The sequence below is a fragment of the Gobio gobio genome (genome assembly GCF_949357685.1).
Source record: "Gobio gobio genome assembly, chromosome: 19".
Classification (NCBI taxonomy): Eukaryota; Metazoa; Chordata; class Actinopteri; order Cypriniformes; family Gobionidae; genus Gobio; species Gobio gobio.
The window spans coordinates 30074884-30100630 of NC_137112.1; the positions used below are offsets into that span (position 1 = coordinate 30074884).

At 36.5% G+C, this 25747-nt stretch overlaps 1 protein-coding gene across 1 annotated transcript; it reads right to left on the reverse strand.

The window, feature by feature from the left end:
- Positions 1–1150: 1150 nt before the first annotated feature.
- Positions 1151–25196, reverse strand: nampt2 (nicotinamide phosphoribosyltransferase 2). Its single transcript, XM_079844201.1, has 11 exons — positions 24926–25196; positions 19703–19838; positions 18081–18184; positions 17849–17977; positions 14372–14530; positions 9998–10128; positions 7020–7245; positions 6569–6688; positions 4966–5106; positions 4729–4854; positions 1151–3017 (listed from the first exon to the last, which is right to left on the reverse strand). Exons 1-11 carry the CDS (start codon positions 24974–24976, stop codon positions 2844–2846), a joined length of 1497 nt encoding a protein of 498 aa, XP_079700327.1. The 5' UTR covers positions 24977–25196; the 3' UTR covers positions 1151–2843.
- Positions 25197–25747: the final 551 nt, after the last annotated feature.

Sequence of the window (25747 nt, forward strand, 5' to 3'; positions counted from 1 at the left end):
TTGCCATCTTGACAGAGCGTCACTTTGCGCCACTTCCAGATAACACAAAATGGGCAAAGAGGCGGGACTTGGCTGGAGCTGAGGTGACGTGATGACTAACAGACAGCAGACAAACGTTTATCCACCTGTCACTCAAAGTGGCCACGCCCTTAATTATGCAGAACTTTAAGGCTTTATATAATTTAAACGAATAAGTGATTAAAAAATTCGCCCCCCTCACAGTTGTCATGAAGGTCAAAATTAGCTATATTGACCAAGACCACTATTTGCAGGCTGTCAACATGTTTTTTTACATGGGGCTCAATGAGATTCTTCTCCCTTCTGGAGCCTGTCTCTGGCGGCCAGTCGATGAATTGCAGGTTAAGTCACTTCCGAATTAACTTCAAGAGAACCTGGGGGAGGTTGCCGCTTGGTCGGCGCCGTAGCTTCGAGAGGGATGGGGTGAGCAGTGGGTGATTGCAATTCATAACCTCGCCGCTAGATGCCGCTAAAATTCACACACTGCACCTTTAAATGCAGCCTTGGTGAGCACTTCTTTTAAAAACATAAAATAAATAAAAATCCTACTGACCAAAATGTTTTTTTCTTCTTCTCGGTAATGTGAAATTCTAGAACAGTTATTGTTTGAAATAATGTCTCATACACACATATGCTTATTCACTTAGACAATTGAAACCTTGTCTAAATAGAAAGAGTGTGACTATTTTGGTCTGTGGACAAAATTGCATTATACAAATATGCTGCACGAAGTCAAATGAACAAACTCACCTAAACTCTGCTGTGCTAGAACTATGACTCTGACGTGCTGCTTAACAGACAAACTAAAAATCAATGCAATGACAGGAGCTTCAGGATGCCAGCTAGGATGTGTTTGAAAAGCAAATTTCACATATAATTGTGGATGACGAGGCAAAACAAATCCCTCTTCTGATGAATATAAACATGTCAAGATTCACTGGAATTTGTAAATATCTAGTTTTTCACAACTCAAAACAACATGCTGAGCAAATTAACGCATAACTGTTATCATTCTGGAAGTCACATTCCTTCCTTTGGCATTCCATTCCTTTTCTGCTATGACAGCTATGAAGGAAGATGGCTGTCCTAACGGGCACACTGTTTTTATCCAATTAAAAACTGGGACAGAATCCAGACATACTGGCACCATCATGGCCATCAGTGCTTTATGTAAATGTTTCCTTTTTTCCATTTACAAAACCTTTACTTTTTTATCTTCTCTTTCAAAGTTGCCAAAAACACACCCTAAAAAGAAAGGAAGAGGCATATTAAATGTTAAGATAAAGAAGTTCAATCTATATTTATTATATCTTTTTGTCATTCAAAATATCACTTTTGTAAAATAAAAAAAAAATGCAACAGGAACGCTAAAACTTCCAAGACAAGATGTATCATTCCAACTACCATTAAAGAGTATTTACACAACAGAATAGATGCTATTTAAGTGTAATGATCATCACTTCATATACAGTCTTATTGGTTAAAAAAAGAGGTAGGGTCAACAGCTTCATTTCAGATGATGACACAATAATCTTGTACACACTTTGATTAAACCCACTGCACATCTCATTCAGCATCAGCATACGTCAAACGTGATGGAAACTTGATGGCACAAAACATAAGGCAACAAAAAAAACAATCACTGAACATTCTTTTGCGAGTCACATAGAAGAGTTTTAGTTAGAGGTTTAATTCACCCAAAAATGTTATATTGTTCCAAACCTGTATGAATACAAAATAAGATATTTTGAAGAATGTGGGTAACCACAGGTTTGGATCAGCTTGAGAGTGAATAAATGATGACAGCATTTTCATTTTTGGGTGAACCATCCCTTTAAGTGTGAAAAATGATGGAAGGAAAAGCCAAAGCAATTGACCAGCATTGAGGTCCGAGTGGTTTTTAAGGCACCATCAGCAGCTTTACGAAGACAGAACACTGGGAAGTGTTCGTATGATGTATCCCGTGCATCTCAGATGGAAGTCTAAAACCAACTCCACATAAATCCCACTATAAGTATTATCAGGAAAACCTTTGATTGTTAGTTTTCTATGCAGCATTTACTCCATTAAGAGAGTATTCATAACATCAGGATCAATTTACCATCCTCTAAAACTCCAGAGAAGAAACTTGTCCATCTCTACAAACAAAAATACATTTTAGGAAGCAACTTTAAGGGAGTTATGCAACAGCCTAAGACGTAAAGCGGGTGGCTAATCTTCAAGTGTGTATTTATATGTCGAACACAACATGGAAATTGCTTAAAAACTTTTTTAAAGTAAAAAAATGCTTCATTGCTATCTTTGCATCATGGGCATCTTCAAAAATGAATTAAAACACCCCCGAATCCTTCAAAAGTTAAACAGATAGTGATTTTTAAATCTAATTTATGCATTTTCAGCATGCATCACATCAGAAAACAGGATCATGTGCTGGTACAGAAGCCCAGATACAATCATTAGATCACCTCAAATGAAGTTTCCTTCATTTATCAATATACTGCCAGGCGATGCTTTAACAACATTACAATCAACCGAATTCAAACCCTGCCGTCAGTATACCGCTAAAACATATTCATGCTAAAAGCACCAACAATGATATTTGGCATCTCTAAGTGTGGTCAATATAAAGGCGGAACTAATAAAAAAAATGTGGTAACCAGATCCAAAATTTAAGGGTTGCTTCAAAAGACTAAAAGTCAGATGTGAAATGTAGTTGTATAGTGTAGTGGCAGCACTGTGTTCTGCTATACTCGAGTACTGATGGAATAGGTCAGTAATTGGTCTGTGAGCGGGCAGTGTTGACAACAGTGTGCATATTGTGTTTATTAATGCACGCCATTCATTATGTGCTTCTGGTGGATGTCCAGAGTAGTGTTGTCCTCTTTGTTGTGCTGGGAAGGGCTCATGTCGTCCTCCCAAAGCTGAGCAGCTTTACGGATCTCGTCCAGAGTGTACTCCTTCAGGATGGTCCCGTTTTCAAACACAGTCACCAACATGTCCTACAAAAAGGAGACCATATTAATAAGGACCAGCAAATTAGGTGAATTTCACTATATAAGATATTGCTCCGAATTAAATTTTTTTAATAAATGCTTGCATTTATAATTTCACATACGCAACCATTCAAAAGTAGGTGGTCAGTGTTTATTTATTTATTAAGGGGGGGGGGGGGGGGGGGTGAAATGCTGTTTCATGCATACTGAGCTTTTTACACAGTTAACGACCTGGATTCTATCCATCCTAAACATGGACAAAGTTTTTTTTTTAAAAGTTGGACGTTTGATGGAGTATTTCTGTGCCAAAAATACTCCTTCCGGTTTCTCATAAGTTTCGGAAAGTTTTTTTCGAGTATGGGTATACCTGACGTCAGATAGGGCGGAATGTCATTGTACGGGCTCTTCTCCCGGAAGGGCGCGCGCGCGACTAGAGCGAGAGAGCGGCTGTGCTGTAGTCGCAAGACTTCACAAAATCAACAATGTCACCAAAGAAGTGTGTTTTTGGTTGTCAAGGCAAGACAACCCTGCACAGCTTCCCAAAGGACCCAGTGTTAATGGGACAGTGGATGGAGTTTGTTTTCCCAGTGTTTTTGTTTGTTCCCTGCATTTCGGCGACGATAGTTTTATAAACAAGCCCCAGTTCAACTCTGGATTTGTAGCTTGCCTAATGCTGAAAGATGGAGCGTTCCCAGCGATTAAGGTTCATGGTCGTGTGTTGGTAGCAGGCGGTGAGTAAAACTGCTTCAAATGTCTGTGTTGTAAGCTATTGATTCCATTGTTTTTCTATGTAAACATGCATAGCTCAACGCAATAGCTGCGTGCGCTCGTCATTCTTTAGCTCCGCCCACACGATATGCCCCCAGCCGCTCTGCTTTTTCCGGAAAGACTTGGTACAGCGTATCTTTCTTTTATAAATATAATAAAACTAAAGACTTTTCGGAGATATGAAAGATGCAATACTACTCTATAGGTACTCGAGATTGACTGAAAATTAGTGTTTCACCCCCCCCCCCCCCCATTTAAACGAATAAAGACATGTACCAGGTTACAAATAAAAATTCTAATTTCAAATTTTTAAAATAAAAGCATGGTTTCCACAAAAATATTAACTGTTTTGATCGTGTTAAATGTTTTATGGGCAGCAAATCAGCATATTAGAATGATTTCTGAAGGATCATGTGACACTGAAGAATGGAATAATGATGCTGAAAATTCAGCTTTGCCCTTACAGGAATAAATTACATTTTAAAATATATTTAAATGGGGAAAAAATATTTTGAATTTAATATTTGACAGTGTTTTTACTGTATTTTTCATCAAATAAAGCCATAAATTAAGCCTTTTCATAGAAGTAAATGCAATTTTCTTTATAAACTGTGTCCACCGTTTACCAAAGAAACCATATTTAAACCATTATATGTTTAGGAATGCAAAAACATGGCACAGTATGTTCATATGAAAAATATTTTTTTGAAACATCAGGGAATTAATGGGTTAAGATGTTGCAAAGAGCAGGTACACTGAAAACAATACTAACATTTAAATTAACTAGTTGTATTCAAGTCAAAATTTTTTTTTAACATCACTGCATCAACCTAAATGCATTATTCATTTTGTTTTTAAGTATTTTATATGGGTTAAATCAGGTAGAAATATATCTTTAAGCTAACAATTGGAGGTTGCCAGTTTTTACAGTGTATACAGCTGATCTAACCTCATCTGGTTTGCCTGCTCCTTTCTCCACCGTCTCAATGAAGCCATCGGAGTTTCTCCTCAGAGAGAGACGACCGCGCTTGGATCCTTTAGATGGGTCCGTCACTGGCTGCTTATAGACGTCCATCTATGCGAACACAAATGACATGATAGTAAAAGTTAATAATAATAATAAAACTCCAATTTATTGTGACATGATGTTTTGAAAGTGAAACCGATAAAAAAAAAAAAAACTCACGCCTTTGCCATTGTTCTCCACATAGCTGCACTTGAAAGCGCAGTTAAGCGTGTCTCTGTTGATTTTCTGCAGAAGTGCGCTTCCGCAACCGAAAAAGACATTTTCAGCACTCCAACCCTCATCGCTCAGTTTCTCCAGAATCTGCGCCAGTCAAAATAAACCGTAATGCTGATCAGAGAATCATCACTGAGTGTGTAATCAGTAATAATGTTTAGAATCTAACAGTTATAAATGGTTGATAAACAATCAAGACCAGTATCCTATTGTCCCTAGACACACTATTCCACACACTTAAAGGGATAGTTCACCCAAAAACGCCTTCCGTATTCAACTTACGGAAAAAGTGTAACTGGCACGACGATGGCAGTTTTGAACTGCGAGAGGCGTTACACTTTCTTTGTAAGTTGAATACGGAAGGCAGCCTGTCGGATGCTAGATATTTTACTTTATAAAGTTTTAAATATGGATATTTTTCTTACACAAACCCATCGATTCACTTCAGAAGGCCTTTATTAACCTCCCGGAGCCGTGTGGATTACTTTTATAATGATGGATGCACTTTTTTTTGGGCTTCAAATTTTGGACTGCCATTATAAAGCTTGGAAGAGTCAGGACATTTTTTAATATAACTCCGATTGTATTCGTCTAAAAAGAAGAATGTCATATACACCTAGGATGGCTCGAGGGTGAGTAAATCATGGGATAATTTTCATGTTTGGGTGAGCTATTCCTTTAATATACAACAGCACATGTGATAGTTAATATGCTACAGCTTGCTAATATGAGCACATCTAGCATGAGGTCAGAAATTGCATTTCTCTATAATACATTTATTTTAATTACTCATCAATTTGATTTGCTTTTAATTTGCACATGAAAACTGATTTGCTAATTGAAAACTGAACATTAATTTCAAAACAACTTAAGTGACTACTGTATGCGATTTGTCCTTTTGCTTTAATGGCAGCGGTGCTCAAGTTTGTTTTTGTATGAAACCTGAATGTTCTCCAGTATGATTCAATAAAAGCAAGAACATCTGACCATCTGTATGAGGGAGCTCACATGGATCAATTTCACAAATTTGATCATTTCATTAGGCACTTAAAAATACTCCAGAATCATCAAAATCATAAAACTCTGTTTACATCCAGTTTTAAATTCTGGATTTCAGACTTTTGGACACCACTGTAAATCACACTGGACACTACTGTTCAAAAGTTTGTTTAATAAAAAATACTGTAAAATACTGTAATAACATAAAATATTTTTACATTTTACAATAACTGTATTCTATTTTAATATATTTTAAATATAAATGTATTCCTTTGATGGCAAAGCTGAAATTTCAGCATCATTACTCCAGTCTTCAGTGTCACATGATCCTTCAGAAATCATTCTAATATGCTGATTTGGTTCAAAGTTGAAACAGTTGTGCTGCTTAATATTTTTTCAGGATCTTCCATAAATAGAAATTTCAAAAGAATATCATTTATTTCAAATAGAAATCTTTTTCTAAAAAAAAAAAAAAAAAGTCTAACTGACTCCAAACTTTTGAATGGCAGCATATGTTTTTTTTTTGCTCTTGGTCTGAGGTTTAGTTTACCTCATTAATCGAGTTCAGATCAATTCCATCCCCCTGGATAATGCGCAGGTATGGTGGGAGCACCTTGTAACCAACTGAGTTCAAAGAACATCCAAAACATTCCTCCAAAATCTTTATCACCTAAAAGCGAGATAGAAGAGAAAAATTAGAATGGACGAAAGCAAGAATTGAAGGATACAGCTAATCAATTTGAACTCAAGCAACAAACTAATCTCAAAGCAATGCTATGCCACAGTATATAAAAATATAATTGATATCTTAGGGCATTGCTTTCATAAAGGCATCAAATTTAAAGCTCCATCAGTCACAATGCAGCACAGTGCTAGAAAAGCTTCAAGCAAAGCTATTTGTTTGAGTCTTTACTTCACTAAAATAAAGTTCAATCACTGAAACAGCTGCCTTAAGGTGTGTAGCGAACACTTTTAACACACTTGGTACATGATACACACACCTCGATGAGGGTCTCAGAGGGGTCCCCGGAGTCTGGGCGAATAATGAGGGCTGAATCCTCACTCCTCTCCATCACTCTCTCTTTCAGCTTGTCCCCCCAGATATGCTTACAAGCCTTAAAAATGTCATAACTGTCGCTAACTACAGCTACAGGCCCAGAGGGAAACTGGTCCAGCAGACACTCATATGCGTCCTTCTCTCGGCTCTTGCCCCAGGAGATGATAGTACTACAGAGACAGGAATAAAAAGTGTGACAAACCTGTCAAATGATTTAAACACTAATAAATCAAGTGCTTTGTTCAGTTTGAAGGTGCACAAGGCTAAGACTAAAATAAACTTTATTAGACAAGGATTAGAAAGAATCACTTGCAGCCAATGAGTCATTTGTGTCTAATGATCCTTAGCCAGAGAGCTATAAAAATCCACGGAAGTGATTCACGGAATCTTCCGCTTGACTGATAAACGGAATGTTGTGATGGTTGAGAAACTTAAATTTGAACTTGGAACGACGTCACAGAAGAAGTCGTGTGATTTGAAAACAAAAAAACAGTGAGAGCTATACTGGGAAATGCAATCAACAACCCAGACAAAAGGCGCTACAGCTGTGAGATGGATGAATGCGTAGCTACTAATAGAACAAATTAGAATCAACGGAACAAATGCAAATTAACACGCAGGTGTTGAACGTCAGCGTTGAATTTCAAGACATTGGCTGTTTAAAACCAAAGGCAGCTGTCTAACTGACTTGCTGCCCAGTCGGTCTTAAAGGGATAGATCAGGCTAAAATGAAAATTCTGTTGTAATCATTTCATTTTCTTTCTTCGGTGGAACACAATTCTAAAAACCGGTCAAAATTTCCCATGCAGTCACAATGAATAGGGATCAAAGCTTTCAAGCTTCCAAAACGTATCATAAAAGTGATATAATAGTTTTGTGTTATAAACAGATCAAAACTTAAGCTGTTCTTAAGCTGTTAACATCTAGGTCGCACTTTAGTTTAGGGTCCAATTCTAACTATTAACTATGACTTTTTCCTCAAACTCTGAATTAATTAGTAAGATATTTGTTAAGTTTATGTATTGGGTAGGATTAAGGGTTGTAGAATATAGTCATGCAGAATAAGGCATTAATATGTGCTTTATAAGTACTAATAAACAGTCAATATCCTAGTAATATGCATGCTAATAATATGCAACTAGTTAATAGTGATAATTAAAGCCTAAACTAACATGTAACCAACATTTAAAATGAGAAAGAGCTGTGCAATTTACTTTACAAATACACTCAATCAGAAATCAGAGCTATCTTTTTACAGACTGCCGAAAGCTACAGAAAAGAGAAGCAAAGGGATTGTTGCAATTCACAGAAACAATTGGACTCCACGCAGCAAAACGTGGATATGCAGTTACCATTTTGTGTCAGATATGTTGAATTTGATGGTTAAATTATACCCTAGGTTATAGTGTATATATTGTAATGGTACCAGTTTTCCTTACAAAGCAAAAAATGAAATGATATGAATAATGTATTAGATATTGGACTAATATAAGGGTAAGTAAATGTTTTTAATACATTTTAAAATAGTTTAATTATAATATTTTAATTTTAAATTATTTAAATTGTAAATTATTTAAAAGGACAATTTTATGATAACATTTAATTTTAATTAAATTACAATTGGTTTCAGACAGGCTTTCAAGGCATCATTAAATGATGTTGTATTATTTTAGTATTATTAATACTATTATAGATTTATGAATATTTTGATTTAGCTTTTATATTTTCATTCATAGTTTTTGTAATTTTGTTATGTGCCTTTGTCATTTTATATTTTTCAGTTCTAGTGATTTTAGTACTTTTTTTGTCCTTTTTTTGGTCTGAGGCGCCTCAGGGCTCAGTGCTTGGACCACTTCTATTCTCCATCTACATGTCACCACTAGGATCTGTCATTCAGAAACATGGATTTTCCGATCACTGCTATGCTGATGACACACAACTCTACTTCTCATTCCAACCAGATGATCGCATTTATATATACAATTTCGAACTACAGGCAAAACAAGTGAAAAATTTAGTTCATTAAGCCCTCATCTAGTGATCCCAATGCTCCAAATAGCAATTAAACATCTAAAAGTATCTTTATTTGTACATTTTCTGAGAGGAGTAACTTTCCCTCGTCCATGAAAAACGATCTTACTCGCACAGATGACAGATCCAAAACGAGCACACAAAGATGCCTCAAATGCACAATCCTGATATACACAGAATTACAGTATTTCGAAATATCTGTCTTGGCGATTATTAAACGCAAACATTATTAGTTATGTCTTAAGTGAACGTTTGGTTAACTTTTGGAGAAAAACACCTGATGTGTAACATTATAGATCGGTGCGGTACAGTAGGTCTTAATATATAGACTGTCTGTTTCATTAATGTTAATCAAACAATTGTGGCATCATGGAAAAAAAGTTATTTTTTTAATTAAAAAATATATATATTTTTTCCCAATAGATTTTGGGTTTTGACTTGATGTGTGCCAAATTGGTGTTATTACCAGGGATTTTAAGGTATGGTTGCTAGGTGATTTTGTTTTGGAAGCTTCAGAAAACTCGATTAACTGGATTTTTCTCAGAATTGACTTTGCTGACTCCATCGACCTCAAACATGTGTAGCTCAAGTCATTTTTGTCCGATTCAAACAAATCATACATCCTTTTCATTTTTTTTTTTTAACAAAATAACTAAAATGTGCTAATTGCGACTCATTTTTCCAGCACAGGCCACATATTTATATACTATTTTATTTCAGCTTAACAATCATTTCAATGCTTATGTCTTAGTGGAAACTGAATCTTGTTATAACTCATCATAAAGTTTACTTCTTTCAGCTGTTCAGGTTTTAGGCAGCATTTTAATTTTTAAACAAATTTGAACAAGCTTTGACAAAATAACTGTCCAGTAAGTTCATAATGTGCATTACCTGTGCTCCGCAGCAGGGATGGAGAATCCGGCCATAGGACATCCATAGTATCGTTGTACCATCAGCAGACCTGCTACTGTGTCTGTGCTGCAGAAATTCACCAGATGAGCAGCTCCACCAAGCGCTGCCGACTAGTTCAGTAAAGAGTAACAGAACACAGCAGAAATAAGTCATTGTACCTGTTTAATGCCAAACCCATAGTCCCTGAAGTCTTTATTGTACATCGTACGATGTGTCTCCAGTGTAATTCAAAATATCAATGTTGTGACAGCATCAGCCAATTCACATGATTTCGATCCTGTTTTTGTAACGGAGTTATAGACAGTGGCTTTTAAGAAGCAAATCAGAGAGACATTGACCTTTGAAGTCAATTGTGTGAAGACATTTTCTATATTCCCCTGATTTAACGTTCAGGTTATTGACTGTGTCTCAGTTCATTCATCTCAGGGTCACAGTGATCAGGGGGGAGTTGCCTTTTAGTGATAGTCAAGAGAAGGTTGTTACTCTGAAAAGTGAACACATTTGATTCAAAGCAAAATGTTTTAGCCCCCTGAGGTGAGCATCAATATTTCTTGCTCTACTACAAGGTGTATTTATAGGGGAATATGAGCCTATTTCACTTTTTTCAATTTAAGAACTGATGAGATCTGGACTTTATTTGAACCCAGGGAAATTAGATCAGCAACAAGGCTTTAGTCTGCAGCATTTGATTGAAGAAAGGATTTAGGGAATTGTCATATATTTGTCAATGCATTAGAGGGGCAGAGCGCCGTACACTGTGATAGATCAATGACGAATTGCAGTATTTGCCATCATTATTTATATACTATTGTAGCTTTAATTTTTATATTTTTAGTTTCTGAGAATCTCATGTTAATCTTGAGTACCTATAGAGTAGCACTACATCCTTCATATCTCGGAAGAGTCTTTAGTTTTATTGGATTTATAAAAGACACATACGCTGTATTGATACACACACACACACACACACACACACACACACACACACACACACACACACACACACACACACACACACACACACACACACACACACACACACACACACACACACACACACACACACACACACACACACACACACACACACACACACACACACACACACTTCACTATACGTTCTTGTTGTTTACATTATATGCACTTACGCGCCGATTGCCAACAAAACACAGACATTTGATTCAGTTTCACTCAAAACAAAATGACAGCGCTGCCGATGGCTTCCGTAACCCGAACGAAGCACATTGATGGCCGTGCTCTTGCTCTGGTTGATGTGCACACGTCCTCATCTGGGAGAAGTGCCCATAAAAGGAATTCCTGCCTTTATGACGTCATAGAGGGACATACTCGACAAAAAAACATTCCAAAACTTGTTTAAATCCTGGAGGAGTGTATTTGCCACAGATATTTTATGAAATTATGGCCATGTTTAAGTCAGAATGCATGAAATAGCATTAGACCCCCCCCCTCTCTTTAATATCACTTTAAGTTTTAGCAAGTTTGTTTTCGTCATTTTTATTAGTTTTTTATATTATATTTAGCTTCTGTTTATTTTTATTTCAGTTTTAGCTCTAGTCATTTTAGTACCTACAAACAACTTAGGGCAACATTTCTCATTGAAGTTTTTTTAAATGCAAGTTTTTCATGTAATATTTATATTTTATTATATTTCAGCTTTATTTCAATTGCTGAAAATAGTTTTTAATAGTTTTAGTTAACAATAACAACACTGATCGCTACACTTGAAAGTTGTACTTTTATGGTACTTTTTTAGTACATTCTGCTAAACCTCCCTTTGGTTTTCCCCTGAAGAGTTACAGTCGGTTTAGAAAGATTTGAGGGCGAGTAAATTAAGACAGATCATTCACTGTGGGTGAACTACTACTTTAAAAGCATTAAAAATCTATCACTGCTTGTCCCCTGATCAGAAACGAGCGATGGAGAGTGAGCAGGAACCCTGAGTATCAGAGGCATTAAACTCTGTTTGGCATCATTAATCTCCTCTTGAAGCCATCATTAATCCAGTCAGCCGCAACCTAGAAAATACACTATCAATACCCCACTGTCCCTAATGAAGACTTGATAGTTTTACACAGCATGGTTTTGTCTGTTTTCAGCAGCTGAGGGAGAAACGCTTCAGGCTTTCTTAGATTTCACACTGATGTACTTTCCCCTCCCAATTCATCCTGTTCCTTAATTCTTTCTTAAAATCGCTTTTACACGTACTTTCCCTACAAAGCCTTGCAATGCATGAACGTGACATGGAAACGTCATAGTTCATATAATCGCCAGTAATCAAATAGACTTAAACACACACAATAGCATTAGTACACTGACAGTTGGCCGAGAAATATGCCATAAACCCAGATATAACATGACCCACGAATAAGATGACCAGATGTTTGTTTTTTCATGGGATAGTCATGAAATAGCCCAACACATGAAGACACTACTGATCATTAATAGTGTGGCTCAACATAAATGACAAGGTTTGGTAGGGAGATAATCAAATAAAATTAAACCATCAAATAATAATAATAATAATAATATTAATAATAATAATAAAAAAATAAATTAAATTAAAATAAAAGTTCAAATCTCTAACTCTGAGAAACCTTGATTATTTTTTTTTAACAATGTTAGAACATTTTATAAACCATAAATTCAAAATAAATCATATAAGGTTATAATGTTATAATTGCTATGGGGTTACAAAGGTTGCAAGTTCAAATCTCTGAGGAGCCTTGATTATTTTTGAAAAATTATTCAAAACGCAAGTTCAAAACGCACATTTTCTAATCGGTCACCATCTCCAGTTTTAGATCATGACGTACTGGTCTCAAAAGGGCACCACAGAGGGGTTATGTCACACCTCATTAGAATCTAGTGGTCTCCCTTTCATAAACAGACACACACAAAGGTCTCCTACACTCAGCACGCCCAGCCAGTCAGTAACAGACTCGCTGCTTATCACTAGTCACCCAACACCTGAACCTGCCACTGTGTGATATAGATGAAACCTGGCAGAGTTGACCTTTACACAGCAGACGGACCGATTCAAGAGCCAACCCGTCATCTTTACTCACAAAACTCTTCAAACAGCACCACCCAATGACCCAAAGCCCATCAGCGTGACAACCTCACTCAAACTCAGCCAAACAATCAGGGCTCCTACCTTTAAATTCCACAGAAATCGAGAGTGGTCTGCATCGTGTGTGTGTATCGAAAGGTCAGGCCTGATCTCTTTTTGATTAAATGGAATGGTCTTGTCTCATAATATAATTGATTTTCTATTTTCACCGAGTAATGTCTGATTTCATTTGCCCCAGAAAACCGGGCTCCTTAAAAAGCACAGAAGAGAGAGAGAGAGAGAGAGAGAGAGAGAGACCACATTCGGCTTAAGCTTTGATTTCAGGGCTAAAAAAAGAATAAAGGTAGAGATTTCAACACCAGAGGCACTTCCTGTTTGACTTTAAAGATATTTCAGTGCTTTGGAGCAGTATTCTTTAGAGTGTGTGAATGAGACCTTGAGGGCAAAATAATGTCATGTAATCGGTAATGGTCATTTTCTTGTTAACTACGTTAAAAAAATTACAATGAAAAATACTTCTAAAAAAAAACTAAGACCATTTGAAATATTAGCTTAGCAAGTAACTGAAACTAATGTTTCCTACGTAGGAATATAAAAAAATAAAAATGACAAAAGCACACATACATTACATTTTATATATGTATGTATGTATGTATGTATGTATGTATGTATGTATGTATGTATGTATGTATGTATGTATGTATGTATGTATGTATGTATGTATATATGTATATGTATATATATTACATTTATAAAATGTAAACAAAATTCAAATGAAAATATAGAATATAGAGAATATAGAAATAATAAGCTATAATAAAAAAAATAATAAAAAAAAAAATTATATATATATATGTATATGTATATGTATATGTATATATATTATAATAGTATATAAATAGTACTAACATAACAGTGAAAATAATCATTATCAATGTTGTGTGAGATATTTAAAACATTGCCCTATGTTTTGTTTTAATATGATGTCATGAAAGTAATTATGGATGTGCAAAACTTTGTGTTTTCATAATCAACCAGTGTTAATGTTGTGTGATTGATACTTCCAAAAACAAAATCTTTTATGTTTTATGACTACATAGAAAACTAATGTTAACAAACATAACCTTATTGTAAAGTGTTTCACAGTTTTGCATTTAATAGTCCAATTTTATTTGAATGATTTTAAATTGTTTTAGTTTTAGTTAACGATAACAACACTGTCCTAAAAAGGTAGTGGTATCCAGGTATCCACGCCCACGTACCTCTTGTGAGGACACCCCTCTGTAGCCAAAATCATGCAGCTTGAGGTCCAGACCCTCCAGGCTCCCTGACGTGGCCTTCAGGTGCTTAGCCAGAATCTTTTTGAACTCCCTGGAGATTGTTGCCACGGTGATGGGGTACCACATTTGAACCAGCATCGTCTGTAGACACAGAGTGTACACATGTGCGTCAGAGAACACCAAAGATGGCTCGTAATTGCACTCGCAATTTTTATGGCCCTGATACCATCATGACCATTACTCATGACTCATTGATCTTTGGCCCCTTAAGGACATGTCCATGCATGTCATGCAGATCATGTTTGGATTCACAGGTTTTCTCCTGCCTTGACATCAATACATAAACTGTCTTCATTGAAAAGCTGACAGAATGCCAATAGGCCTTTTTCATGTAAAGAAAAATCATCTTAACAGATCTAGGTGTATCAATCAGGTTTGACTTAAACCATTCATGACATCTTGAATAAAAGTAAAACATTTTATCAGGCTCTTTTTAAGCAGCTTACAGTTAATTACAGGGACAATCCAGCTGGAGCAACATAGGATGAAGTGCCTTGCTCAAGGACATATACTGTACATTACATTCCCTTAACAGACAGTTTAATATAAAGCGACTTACAAATGAGGGACATCACTGAAGATGTTGAATCAAGATTCAAGAGCACATTAAGTAAAAGTGCAGAAATGGATGACACTTTATTTCCATAGTCCACTTTAGACATTCTACTAGTACTAACTGTAAGTAACTTTGCTACTACATATCAACTAGACAGTAGTAGACTGTCTGCTTAATATCTGTTAACATATTATTTTGATTGACCCCGTCAGACATTATACTGACTATAAGTAATTTTTCAACTATGTCAACTTACTCTACTAACCCTAGAACCTGGACGATCTACTACTTCGGATTCTCAAGTGTGTATTTGATGGACACTTTATTATTCCATGAAGGTACGGGAGAGGACTTTGGCAGTGAAGCAATGCAACTGATATTGGTAGGTCACGTGACGGATGTAGTAGGTCCGAATTTCATTCATACTACCCATATTATTCATACAATATAGAACATACTTTTTTAACGATGGCTAAGTTCTTGGTAAAAAATAAATAACCCCACGCACTTTCAACCGCAGTTCATCTCAAATCTAACGATGCATACGCAACGCATCCATAAGATGGTTTGTTGAAAATAACAACTTGTAAAACCGACAGACAGAGGTTAGGGTTAGTACGTTTCTGTCAATGGATACATATTCTTCCTTTCCCTAAACTTTGTTCAATAGGAGTCTAATATGACCAGCCATTTATGCCCTGATCACCTGGGTGTTGCAAGCACAGATGAGACCTGAACAGTACATGGTGCTATCTGTGTTTAAACTAAACTCATTTAAGCCTTTTTTTATTATTCAATTTTAATTTAATTTAAACATTCAAGTAGCCTGGTCCTACCAGACTCTCATACATTTCATTTGTACAGAGAGTCTGGCCACTCTCCATTGACAAGCGTTAACTTCCTTGAAGGCGGGTACTCTGTTGAAGTTTAAAACTAGTGGATCTGCCCAGAGCCACTCTGGATCTGCCATAACCAATCGCTAACATTTGGTTGTGACGTATGTCATCTCAAACTAGCGCACAACATCAATGTCAGCGTTTTCAGCCACTCCCTCTGTTTGCTGATTGAACCGGTTAAAATTTGACCGGAGAATATACTGCAATCCCAGACGGAGTACTGAAGGAAAATGAAAATTGAGCGGAAGTATGTAGGAGGGCGGAGCCAGGAAAGAGAACTTGCGCATGTGATGTAAGATTTGTGTTTACAGTCACCCCAAAGCGCGCACACAGAAAGCCGCATCTCAGACAGCGCGCAAATATTGAGTTCTTATTGAGTCTTGCGCTTGAACGAACAAATTCACACGAAAATTGTCAACATGCCCGTCTTGGCGAGTATCCTAGCATACATAGTAGGTTATGTTTTAAGTGAACGTAAACAGTCGAGAAAGACAACGCACGTGTAACAGTATTAGTGTACACAGACAGCACGAATACTAGGCTGCTGTCACTTTAAGACATAACGCACTGTTTATTTTTATTTGTGCTGTTGCTTGTAGTTTGATTATTGGTTGTTATTTTCTTTATTTTTATTTCTCTTTTTCTCCTGAACATATTACATACTGAACCGTACAGAAACTGTGACCCTAAAGCCGAATTCAGACGCACCGATAGTGTTCCTGTAGCTCAAACAGTAGAGTATGGCATTTTCAACACCAAAGTGATGAGTTTAATTCCCAGGGAAAGCACAAACCAATAAAATGTATGGATAAACTGTTTGGATTAAAGCGTATGTCAAATGCAAGAATAAATATAAATTCCCAACCTTCATAGATTTAATTCTATATTAGGGAAATTAACTGATTAAAATAAGGTTCATCATGGATTATAGGCATGCATCTTCAGACCTGGTAGCTAGAAATATATGTGTCTACATAATGACAATAGAAACAGCTGTTGCGCAAGTTTAGGGCTGTAGGCCAGGTCAGTACCTAACAACCTCATGTCCTCACTGACCCCACCAGCCTGTCCAAACCTCCCTAGGTTATTCTGTCCAGGACTAGACTAGGAGCATGCTGGAAATCAAAGCCTGCTGTCATCCTGAACAACAGTACGGCAGAATCATCCAATATGAAGTAAAGTGCCACACCATCAGGTTTATGGACTATGCTGACAGTTTCACGGGGGCTTTGTGCTGCAGTTAAGATTGTTGTAGCAAAACAACCTTTTGCGTCAAATATGGCCTCTTTAAGCTGGTTTTAACTTGTGTGGTGTCTCAAACATGCAAACATGAACATTTGTAAGGATCATGTGACCATAAAGTTACTTCCTTGAGAGGATCCTTTACTAACAGCCTAAAGAAAGTGCCCTTTGTTAAGGGAATCAGTCACTCCCTTAAGTTTGGAACAACTACAATTAAAAGGTTTTTAAGAGCGAGAAAGATTTATTTTGTTATAAATAAAGGAATTTATTCCTTTGATGGTAAACTAGCTGAATTTTCAATAGCTATTTGGTGTCAAATGATCCTTCAAAAAACATTTCTCATCATTGAAATATATACATTTAACATATATAAACAAAACAACAAAAAAAAAATTTTTTTTTAAATAGCCAATTCAGGACAGTACTAAATAAAAAAATAACATGCATTTTTATTTGCTCTCTCTTATTTTTAATAAAATGATTCACTGATATTTTCACAGATTCTGCAAGGGGTGTGTAAACTTTTGAGACTGTATATTATGTAAAAGTCTTTACTGTCACTCTCTTTAATATGTACTTGCTGAATAAAAGTATTGATTTCTTTTTAAAAAAATGTATACACTTTGCATTTTCTGCATTGGCTACCTTATAAATAATATCAAAACGGTTTTATAAGAAATAAAGATGAAAGAAGACAAGTAATACCTCAATAAAATTGGTGAGCCAGAAGAAATCTGGATCCGTATTCTCCACGGTGAAAAGAACGTTCCCTCTGGGAATGATCTTCCCCTCGGGAACTGCTTTGATACGGATTGGAAGGCGGCCATCATATTTCTGACAACACAATAAGGAACCGGAAGAAGGCAGACTTCAAAGTCATGTAATGGTGAAATATCTAAAAAGAAACGTCGACTCTGATATGAATTTCTGTTCGTACCTCTAAAACTTTTCTCCATCCCTCTTCATCGAACACTGACTGCTTGAAGTGCATCTGATAAAATAGTTTTGCCTCCTGAATCTTCTCCTCTGTGACAACTTGACCTGCAAAGCATTTAGACAAATATATGAGTTCAGAGATGCTAGGAAGAAAAACAGAATTGTTTTAACAATATATTAACACTATAGCAATCAAGTGGCACTTTCTATGTAACAGGCCTATAGTTGTTAATGTAATAGTGAAGCACACTACTGTACTAAGGTTTGGGGTCATTTTTTGTTTGAAAGAAATTTACTTTTATTCAGCAAGCGGTCAAAAAGTGTCAGTTTATAGCGTTATAAAAGATTATTGCAAAGTTTATAACAACCTCTACTTCTTCCAAGGAGAATGCAATAAAGCACCAGAATAACAAATGAAATATTCATTATAAAAAAGCGAATACAAATAGCGTGCCCTGAAAGAAAAGAAAAATCAGTGGAAACTAAATAAAAAGCTGCCGTTCACACTGTCCATGGCTGTAGTCTGAAACACACACCACAAAAAAAAACAACAACAACAACAACAACAACAACAACAACAACAACAACAACACACTTTCTGGCTTGAAATACTGAAATGGGAAGCTTAAGGGGAATTACTAGCCTTATGTAACTGCAATGTTTGTTTGATGATATGGTAATATGCTAATTTTTACTTGCTCAAACAGGGCTGGTTAGTGTCAAAATGGCCAAAAATACACTTCTATTGAATGTACAAAGATGTGTTAAAGTGCCCCTATTATGCTTTTTCGAATATTACCTTTTATGCAGTGTGTAATAGATCTGTTTGTGAATGTAAAAGGTCTGCAAAGTTTTAAAGATCAAAGCACACTACAAAAAAAGTTCCAGTCTCCTAAAAGGAAGAATCGAATCTGAACTGCCAAAATGACTCAGCAATTCCAGTTTCACTTTCTCTTACATACCAATGCGACATTGCATAATTCTAGCCTATGGTTTTCATAGGCTGCCTGCAAACAACATCCAGTTTGACCCGCCCTCAAACACTGTAATTGTTAGCGGAGGCCTGGAAGACTTTGGTTCATGTTGTCAACATGTAGAGAAGGAACCTTTAAAATAGCATAATAGGGGCACTTTAAACCACAATGGGATGGTGACAGAATTTTCTCACCCTCATGTTATTCCAAAACCGGTACTTTCTTCTCTGGAACATCAAAGAAGATATTTTGAAAAAAAAAAACAATTATAATTTATGTGCTACATTGTACAGCAAAAACATTGTTCAAAATATCTTCTTTTGTGTTACACAAAAGAAAGAAAGTCGTACAGTTTTGGAATGACATGAGGGTAAAAGCATGGTTCACAATTGTCATTTTGGGGTAAATAACCCCTTAACCTTACATGTATAAACTTTTGCAGCTTGTTTTGACTGCATGACTGTCCTTTATAACTGTCCTTGAATGTGAGCTATTAGCGGTTCAGTTTTCCATTACCCAATCAGGTGAGTGACATTATGTGAAAAAACACTTTGTCCGTGCCAGTACATGAACACAAACAAACAGTGTGTCTAAGAGAGCCAACAAACGTTGTGTGATCACAGCAGGAGTTACGCAATGATGAAATTACCTGATAGGTATTTCTTCAGGAGATACTGGAGGCCAAAAAACACCACCTCACTGAACTGCCCTCCCTTTTTGTGCCGACACTCGAAATAGGAGTACACCTTACTGACATTGGGTGGGTATTGCTTGTAGTGGGTAATCTGAAAAAAGGAGAGAGAAGCCTTGAGTATCAGAATTGTTCACACCAGGGGTGTCCAAACTCGGTCCTGGAGGGCCACTCTCCTGCAGAGTTTAGCTCCAGCTCGCCTCAACACACCTGCTGGAAGTTTGTAGTATGCCTAGTAAGACCTTGATTAGCTTGTTCAGCTGTGTTTCATTTGGGTTGGAGCTAAACTCTGCAGGACGGTGGCACTCCAGGAGCAGGATTGGACACCCCTGGACTTTACCATAGACAGTAAAAGAAATGGACACAGTGACCCCATAGACTTCACGGAGAAAAAGTCAAGTAGAAGCACTCACTTTCTGATGGCTGAGCGTACCGCGCAGCCTCAGACTGAGCTTGACGACGTAGATGTGACGTGAGCAACCTGTCTGACAGTGGCAAGTCTTCTAGTAGTTGTGCAAAGTGAAATCTGAATCACGTTGTTGAAATATTTTGTCCCGTTGCTTTTGGCTCTCTATGGGCTTCTTCCCATGCTTCTCCCTTAACTTTCATCGGACTTTATGCCTCCACGTCCCCCCGATTGCCTCATAGACAGTAAAAGATTGCCTGCGAGCTTCTCCTTGGGTCTATACGGTAATTTCTCGCCTGCGCGCCGAGAGTCGCGCAATCGTTAGCCTATTTTTCACAAAAACGGCTTCTACAGGTCGATAGTGTAAGCTACAAGGTAATGGAGCCTTTTATACATTGTCGTGTTTCTTTAGAAATAAACAATGGACAAATGGAGTCTTTAAACGCCTCAGATGCAAAGTCATTCGCTGTCAAAGTGACACCAAAATGAATGGGAGTCAATGCCAAGTGCTAACAGCAGGTGATGGCTTGGTTAGCAATGGGCGCCCCTATGGAAGGTACACTTTCCGGGTGCTGGATTACCCCCTTGGACTTTACACACTCACAAATTTACCAGTACTCATTAAATATTCACTAATGTTCAGTAAGATTTTTTTTTTTTTTTTGAAAGACATTAAACATTTTTTATTTGATTAAAAATACAGTAAAACAGCTGAATTATTATTATTAATAACAGTTTTCTATTTGAATATATATTTTAAAATATAATTTATTCCGATGATGGAAAAACTGGATTTAGCGTCATTACTCCAGTCTTAAGTGTCACATGATCCTTCAGACAGAAATCATTCTAATATGCTGATTTGATGCTCTAGAAACATTATTACGAGTGTTGAAAACAGTTTAATATTTTTGTGGAACCGGTGATATATTTATTTCAGGATTCTTTGATGAATAGAAAGCTCAAAGTTTATTTAAAAATCATAATATTTTATAACGCTATAAACTGACACTTTTGAATAATTTAAAGGACAACTCCGGTGAAAAATGAACCTAGGGGTAATTAACACATGGTTACTGAGTAGATCGTTCTCTGGGATGCGTTTTCATGAAAATCGAATGTAAAGAGTTTTATCTCTAAAAACAGATTAGCTTATAACGCTTGTATATGGGGCATAGAATAAGTAAAATTAAATCGCTAGTTAATACCACTAAGAAGGCTCAAAATAGCCTCACACTAACACGGTAGCATAGTGAGGGTCCCTACATGCAAACCGAAGCATTGAGAACTTTGTACAAACAGTTTAATAAGAAGATACTTTATAAAGACAGTACATTACGCGTATACAGACAGGAGCCATCTTGGAAAACAGTCTCGACAAGTCGAGCCACGGTTGAATAATCCTCCATCTCTTTAGTGTGTATCCTTTGGAAGCACTAGTCTCTGTTGCGTTCAGTTTTTTTTTAAAATTATTTTTATTTATTTATTTTCTCTGTTGCGTTCAGTGCTTTCTTCCGGAAACAACGGACCATATGAGATTCCAAGTCACAGTTCATCACTTAGCACAGCGTTCGTGGCTCGACTTGTCGAGACTGTTTTCCAAGATGGCTCCTGTCTGTATATGCGTAATGTACTGTCTTTATAAAGTATCTTCTTATTAAACTGTTTGTACACTTACAAAGTTCTCAATGCTTCGGTTTGCATGTAGGGACCCTCAATATGCTACCGTGTTAGTGTAAGGCTATTTTGAGCCTTGTTAGTGGTATTAACTAGCGATTTAATTTTACTTATTCTATGCCCCATATACAAGCGTTATAAGCTAATCTGTTTTTAGAGATAAAACTCTTTACATTCGATTTTCATGAAAACACATCCCAGAGAATGATCTAATCGGTAACCATGTGTTAATTACCCCTAGGTTCCTTTTTCACCGGAGGTGTCCTTTAATGACTGCTTGCTGAATAAAAGCAAATTTCTTTCAAACAAAAAAATGACCCCAAACCTTTGAACAGTAGTGTGCTTCACTATCACATTAACAACTATAGGCCTGTTACATCTGAAATGCACACCTGCATCACTTTCACAGTCTTGTGATACTATCTTGTGATATCTCTGCATTCCATCAAAGTTTTGTTTACTGTACACTGATACTGTCAAGCTACAGCTGGGGTGAGTTGAAACAGTGTTTTGATTTATAGCAAAAACCTACCATTATATCCTGGACGCAAATGTAATACTTAAAAAGTGTCTGGCCTTCAGTGCCCTGTGGCATAATATGCACAAAAACATGTGGCTAGTACTTTCTTGATCCCCATAATGGAAGGTCTAGTTGTGTGTCCTGTCTCCTTCAAAGCAAAACATTTCTATCCGCTACTGAAGAAACAAATAAAGGTCCATGTTCTATTAGTTTAGTTGGCCAAATGTACCAATTCATCAGATCATCCCCTTAAAATCTAATCATTTCCATGTTATATGCAAGGAATGGAAAGACAATCTTTCAAAACAAAGCACATCAGCAGGCCCACACAATTAGTAAGATGTGTATAATTAAGCTGAATTGTACAGTATGTTAATCGAAAACATTTTATGAATGCTGGATGTTCCACTTCAGAGGAAATCTGTTGAGCTTTCAGTGGGAATCTGAGTGGACCTGAACATCAGCCCAAACCTGACTAATCAAGTTTAGATGTAGTCAGAATGGATTATGCCACTTGAGGAATGTTGAGTATGTGACGTAACAATGGGCGGGTATGACTCATTCAACAATTAATCACACTGTAAAATCAAATACAAATTTTGTTTATACATAATATTGTTTGGTGGGATGTCAACATGGATTCCAGATGGGATTTGTGGCTGGCTGTTATGCGAAAGGTCAAAGACTAATGTGAAGCACAAAGATTATTACACAGCCTTAGCCATTCAGCATTGGTCACAATGGAGAATTACAGAGGTGACATTTCTAAATCTACAACTGCTGCAAAACCATTAAAATCCGGCTTAAGGACATTTAATAATTAGCGTCACGCCTCCCAAGACGCTTTCAGCATTATATAATATATAACATGTATAGATTTTCTTTTTTCTAAACAGTATTTTTCATATAACCGTAAATAAAATAGGCAACACTTTACAACTTTACAGTCTTGTTTACATAAGTTAATGCATTAACTAAAATGAACTAATAATTAGCAATCTATTCTTACAGCATTTATTAACCTTTGATAATGTAAGTTAATGAAAAAATGTCATGTTAGTTCATAGTGCATTAACTAATGTTAACAGATACAACTTTTGATCTTAAAAATGTATTAGTAAATGTTGAGATTAGCATCATCAATGCTGTAGAAGTATTGTTCGTTGTTAGTTCATGTCAAACAATGAAACCTTATTGTAAAGGGCTACCATATAATCTAAACAGCTAAACCTCATCGACTAATCCAATCACATGGCAACAATGTGCATTAACCCATTTAATCCCACCAGAAATAAGATGGAAAGTTCCTTTCGAGTTTGAAGGATCTACTGAAAGTTGTTGATGAATTATAGTAATCAACTATAAATAAAAGTGCTGAGTGTATTGTTTTTACGTCAACTTTTTGCATGGCTGTTGTAAATAGCCCCATGACCAGAGCTGTTTAATTTAATTTTGTCCCTCTGTCAATTTGCATGGAATGTCCAGATAAGGAACCATGCAAATGATGGTTGTATATATGTATACAAAAAATACAACTACATATTTTATATATCAAATAGCTTGATTTGGCACGCTTCTTTCACTATAACAAAACATTTTGATAATCTTTTGGTAAACTACCAGTACTGTCACATAATAAGACATACATATAGCAAAGACTAAATAGCATGTTTACATGTTTAACTATGTTGTTTTCTAAAAAATATATATTTCTTATTTAATTTTTTTTTATTAATCCAGTGCTTTCAAAGAATTACATGTTTTCATTGCTTTTTTGTTTTTAGTTTGTTCCAAAAGATTTACATACAATTTAAAGTAATTTACAAAATGCGACCCTGGACCACAAAACCAGTCATAAGTGCAACCTCAGATTCCAGATTTTCAAATAGTTGTATCTCGGCCAAATATTGTCCTATCCTAACCATACATCAATGGAAAGCTTTATTCAGCTTTCAGATGATGTATAAATATCTCAATTTAAATAACTGCACCCTTATGACTGGTTTTGTGTATTCCAGGGTCACAAATGTGGAATAAATTGGTTTGCATTGAGCCCACTTCTTTTCATGTTGTCCTTTACATTCTAAATTATCGTTCTGAGTATAAAAATGCACACCAAATGTACAACTTTCTGTCATACATTTCAGTTTTCTATTAATAATAAAGGTTTCTAAATCTTTCAAAAAAAAAAAGAGTTTCGATTCTTATATTGCTACGTGACGTGACGTCACCCGCTGTGGCCTTTGGCGAAGCTAAGCTGCACGAGGTCATTCCGCAGAAGCCCCGCCCCCTACGCTCAGCGTTCATTGAGTGGGGCATTTAAAACGAACCTGAGCTAACACCAATACCCTTCAACAAAACAAGAAGAAAACGCAATAAACGCGATTTTGCCACATCTGTAGGTTATTCTGAACCATGTTTTCATTTAAACTTCATCGATTCACAAGGTCAAAGTTGGTGTTTACCGCACATATATGTGACGGCTACAGCACAAAAGGGCCACTGTCAGAATCGGGAAAGTACTGTCATGCGCTTTTGTGTTTCTGTTGTCGAACGACTGAAGCCAAGTGATTCTTACCTTATAAGAGTCCGTCGCAAGTAAAAAATTGAAATCCTGAGCTGCCATCATCGAGGACAAAGTAAAAGCGAAACGATGTCGCTTCGCTCCGGTATGTATGTGACTGTTAGTCCGAGTCGTGTGACACTGGTCTCAAAAACCTTCTATTCAATACCTTTCGGGTTGGCTCAGAGAAAATGTATTGAAATACGATCACCTCAGTATCTTGTATATGTGAGGGTGCGCACGGATAGGTCGCATAGTCCAGTATCAAACACAACGGGGCGGGAAGGGGGCGGGGTCAGGCTAGACGTATGGAAGCTACGCTGGAACACGTTCGGTGATGTAAAAGTGGGCGGCGACATAAAAGCGGAAAGCGCCAGTTCTCTGAAAGTCGACAAAGCTGTTGTGCTGCCTGTTGCATTCAAAGGCCAAAGTTTCGTTTTCTTGGAAAGGGTAATTAAACTATGGACTGAGCGTGGCACTTTCAGACACTTTCAGTTTTGCTATCGCTGCTGGAAGAAAAAAAACACAAAACAAAACTTAAACCAACATGGTCTCGGTTTCATTTTAGAGATGTTGTGGGCACTTTATAGTTGGGCACATGGGCAGGGATCAAACTCTAATAAAACAGTTAATTAATCTATTAAGACACGTTCACATTTTATGTAGTATACATAATATTGTTATAATATTGATTTGTGGCTGGCTGTTATGTGAAAAGTCAAAGACTAATGTGACCAAGAGAGTCAGCTTTTATGATTTCTGTATATATCATGATCATTTTAAGTGTAATTTGTAATGTAATCAACATGAATTGTTGGTAGTGTTAAGATGTGAATG

What these genes read in the sequence shown, in the direction of transcription:
- nampt2 (XM_079844201.1), bottom strand. Translation starts at nt 24,976, where the DNA reads ATGATGGCAGCTCAGGATTTCAATTTTTTACTTGCGACGGACTCTTAT. An exon ending in GATGGAGAAAAGTTTTAGAG is followed by an intron (nt 17,978 to 18,080) that starts GTACGAACAGAA and finishes TTGTGTTGTCAG; the next exon opens with AAATATGATGGCCGCCTTCC. An exon ending in CCTCTGAGACCCTCATCGAG is followed by an intron (nt 6,689 to 7,019) that starts GTGTGTGTATCA and finishes TCTCGCTTTTAG; the next exon opens with GTGATAAAGATTTTGGAGGA.